This window comes from Asparagus officinalis, chromosome 1 (assembly GCF_001876935.1).
Source record: "Asparagus officinalis chromosome 1, Aspof.V1, whole genome shotgun sequence".
Classification (NCBI taxonomy): Eukaryota; Viridiplantae; Streptophyta; class Magnoliopsida; order Asparagales; family Asparagaceae; genus Asparagus; species Asparagus officinalis.
Window position 1 is genome coordinate 87,562,787 of NC_033794.1, and position 3,432 is coordinate 87,566,218.

The window sequence follows — 3,432 nt, forward strand, 5'->3', positions numbered from 1 at the left end:
AATTGATGAAATTTTTGTTAAATTTGATCTTAGTATAGAATGATAACATGTAAGTATAGCATGAATTACCAGACTTATAAGTATAGCATATTAATATAAGTAGAGCATGTTATACTGTAAGTATAGCACATTAATACTGTAAGTATAGCACATTATACTGTAAGTATAGCACATTAACCTGTAAGTATAACATGTTATATTGTAAGTATAGCACGTTATCATGTAAGTATAGCATGTTATATTGTAAGTATAACACGTTATCATGAAAGTATAACACGTTATCATGTAAGTATAGCACATTAACCTGTAAGTATAGCACGTTATATTGTAAGTATGGCACGTTAACCTGAAAGTATAGCACGTTATATTGTAAGTATAACACGTTAACCTGAAAGTATAGCACGTTAACCTATATTTAAATGTTAGTTAAATTTGTATATAATTGATTGATGATATTTTAGTTAAATTTGATCTTAGTGTAGAATGATAACATGTAAGTATAGCATGAAATACAAGACTTGTAAGTATAGTATGTTAATCTGAAAGTATATCACGTTATACTGTTAGTATAGCATGTTATACTGTAAGTATAGCACATTATACTGTAAGTATAGCACGTTATACTGTAAGTATAGCACATTAACTTGTAAGTATAGCATGTTAACCTGTAAGTATAGCACGTTAACCTGAAAGTATAGCACGTTAATCTGTAAGTATAACACGTTATCATGTAAGTATAACACGTTAACATACAAGGATAGCACGTTATCATGTAGCGGTATTTTAGCTGTATTGATTTTATGTGTCTATCTTTGATGAAATTTTTCTCTAAATTTGTTTATTTTTGGTAACAAATATAGATGGATGAAGAATTGTATTGTGCATTGACGGATTTTAGAGGAAACAATCACTTTTTAGAATTAAATGTCAACGGGAGTTACAAAGATTTGGCCGTTGCAGTGCAAAGCCTAATTGCTTGTAGTGCAAGCACGATACAGTTGACTTACAAAGTACCCCACACGCAAGAAATATATGTTCGTGTATGTGATGATGCTGATGTCTCGATAATGGTCAATGTACATCGAAGTTGCAAGGAGAATGTTGTTGTCATGAACGCTGAGATGAATCGAGACATATTATTTGGCATACAAGCTAACGATGTCCATATAAGGTAATTTACACTTTTGATATAGTTTCGTACTTTTAACATTATCACTTTCTTAACTCTTGTACAATTTTCTATGCAGTAATCCGTATATCCCCTCTAGTGACGAACATGTGTCTCGTTCACAAAATCCATCGTATTCACAAAATATGTCGCGGGAAGTTGAGAGCTCTAATATGATTCCTATTGCATGGCACAATGCTATTAGAAGTGTTGGTCAAGAATTTGATGATGTTGAACATTGTCGGCGAAGTTTAAGCAATTATTCTATTGCACGAGGATTTAACTTTGAATTTGTAAAAAATGAACGCAAAAGGGTGACAGCAAAATGCAAGGCCACAAACTGTGAATGGATGGTTCATTGCACCCGTCGTAGAGATAGTGATCGATTCTATGTGAAAAAAAATATGTAATTCTCATAGTTCTTGGGAGGAGGCATAGGAAAGGAAGGATATGATCAATTGTTCACTTAGAGCATGAAGACGGAAGATTTACACGAGTATTTGTGTCTTATTATGCTTGTTGGAAGGGGTTTGCGGAGGGATGTAGGCCAATATTGTTCTTGGATGGTACACATCTTTTTGATAGGTATGGTAGAGTTCAATCTAATCAAAACTTGCATTAATGTACTACTTCATATTATACTTTGTTTCATGATTGTTCTTTTCTTTTTTAGGTATAAAGGAACCTTACTTGCCGCAACTGCTCTAAACGGAGATGGAGGTATGTTTCCCGTAGCAATTTGCATATGCGGGACGGAGAATGAGAGTAATTGGGAATGGTTTCTGGAATGCATTCGAGACATTCTCTTCAATGATGAAGATCCATATACTCCAGATGATGAACTGGTGTTAATCTCTGATAGGGACAAAGGACTTCATTATACTTTGTTTCATGATTGTTCTTTTCTTTTATAGGTATAAAGGAACCTTACTTGCCGCAACTGCTCTAAATGGAGATGGTGGTATGTTTCCCGTAGCAATTTGCATATGCGGGACGGAGAATGAGAGTAATTGGGAATGGTTTCTGGAATGCATTCGAGACATTCTCTTCAATGATGAAGATCCATATACTCCAGATGATGAACTGGTGTTAATCTCTGATAGGGACAAAGGACTTCAGAATTCCGTGAAGAAATGCTTTCCATGGTCACATCACTCTTATTGTATTCGTCATCTTTTGGCTAATTTTAAGAATAACCTATCGAAAAAAGGTATTATACCACCTTTACGAGATGAATGTGTGCAAATTATGAAGAGGGCCGCTTATGCATACACTTCTCGTTCCTATAACAATGAATGTAACGAGCTACGGCATAAATCAGAGATCGCCTATTGTGAAATGTTGAGGATGAGTCCAGAAAATTGGGCTAATTGTTATTTTCCTGGGAAGAGGTTGAAATTTAAATTTATGCAGAATTTTAAATGCAAATTTTTGAGATATATGTTCCTGCTATACTTACTATTTATTGACATGCATGTAGATATGGATGGTTGACATCAAACGTGGCGGAGTCATTCAATTCTTGGATCAAAGAAGCTCGTTATTTGCCAATTACCCAAACAATTGATAATATTCGCAAGAAAATGATGAGGATGGGTTTTGAAAGGCGGGAGGCATCCCACAAGTGGACCACATCATTTGTTCCTACTGTGGAAGAACACCTTATTCATATCAATGAGCAATCACGTTGTCTTTCTGCAATTCCTTCTACTACAGGAAGGTACGAGGTGTATGATTTCCCCACCGTTGAAGTAAACTTGAATGAACGCACATGCGCTTGTCGTGAATGGCAAGTTGTCGGGCTACCTTACAAACATGCTGCGACGGTTATTCGACAGAATATGGACACCCTTTACTCCTATATTTCCCACTACTTTAGTGTGGAGACATACCGCAAATGCTACTCCTTTCCGATATACCCAATTCCTGACGATGACAAGCCATGTATAGATGATGAAAATATGGTGATTCGGCCACCAACAACATCAATTCTTCGTGGAAGACCAAGGACAAAGCGCATTCCTTCGGGATTGAATCCGGGCAAAGAGTTAAAATGTAGTAGATGCCAACAGTATGGTCACAACCGTAGAACATGTAGACAACCTATTGCGGACTAGATATATTCTACGCTATACTTTTGGATAGAAGACATGCTATACTTTTGGACAGGTTAACATGATATACTTTTGGGTGATATACGTTTGTCATGTAAGACATGTTATACATGTGGATACATTTGGATGTAAAATGTGCTATACTTATGA

General features: G+C 35.7%; 1 protein-coding gene across 1 annotated transcript; it reads left to right on the top strand.

Annotated features, from left to right (window-relative positions):
• LOC109837009 lies at positions 1,315-3,285 on the top strand. The gene is made up of 5 exons (XM_020405089.1): positions 1,315-1,521; positions 1,695-1,753; positions 1,842-1,946; positions 2,083-2,559; positions 2,649-3,285. Exons 1-5 carry the CDS (start codon positions 1,315-1,317, stop codon positions 3,283-3,285), a joined length of 1,485 nt encoding a protein of 494 aa, XP_020260678.1.

What these genes read in the sequence shown, in the direction of transcription:
- LOC109837009 (XM_020405089.1), top strand. Translation starts at nt 1,315, where the DNA reads ATGTCGCGGGAAGTTGAGAGCTCTAATATGATTCCTATTGCATGGCAC. An exon ending in GGTACACATCTTTTTGATAG is followed by an intron (nt 1,754 to 1,841) that starts GTATGGTAGAGT and finishes TTTCTTTTTTAG; the next exon opens with GTATAAAGGAACCTTACTTG. An exon ending in TGTTATTTTCCTGGGAAGAG is followed by an intron (nt 2,560 to 2,648) that starts GTTGAAATTTAA and finishes ACATGCATGTAG; the next exon opens with ATATGGATGGTTGACATCAA.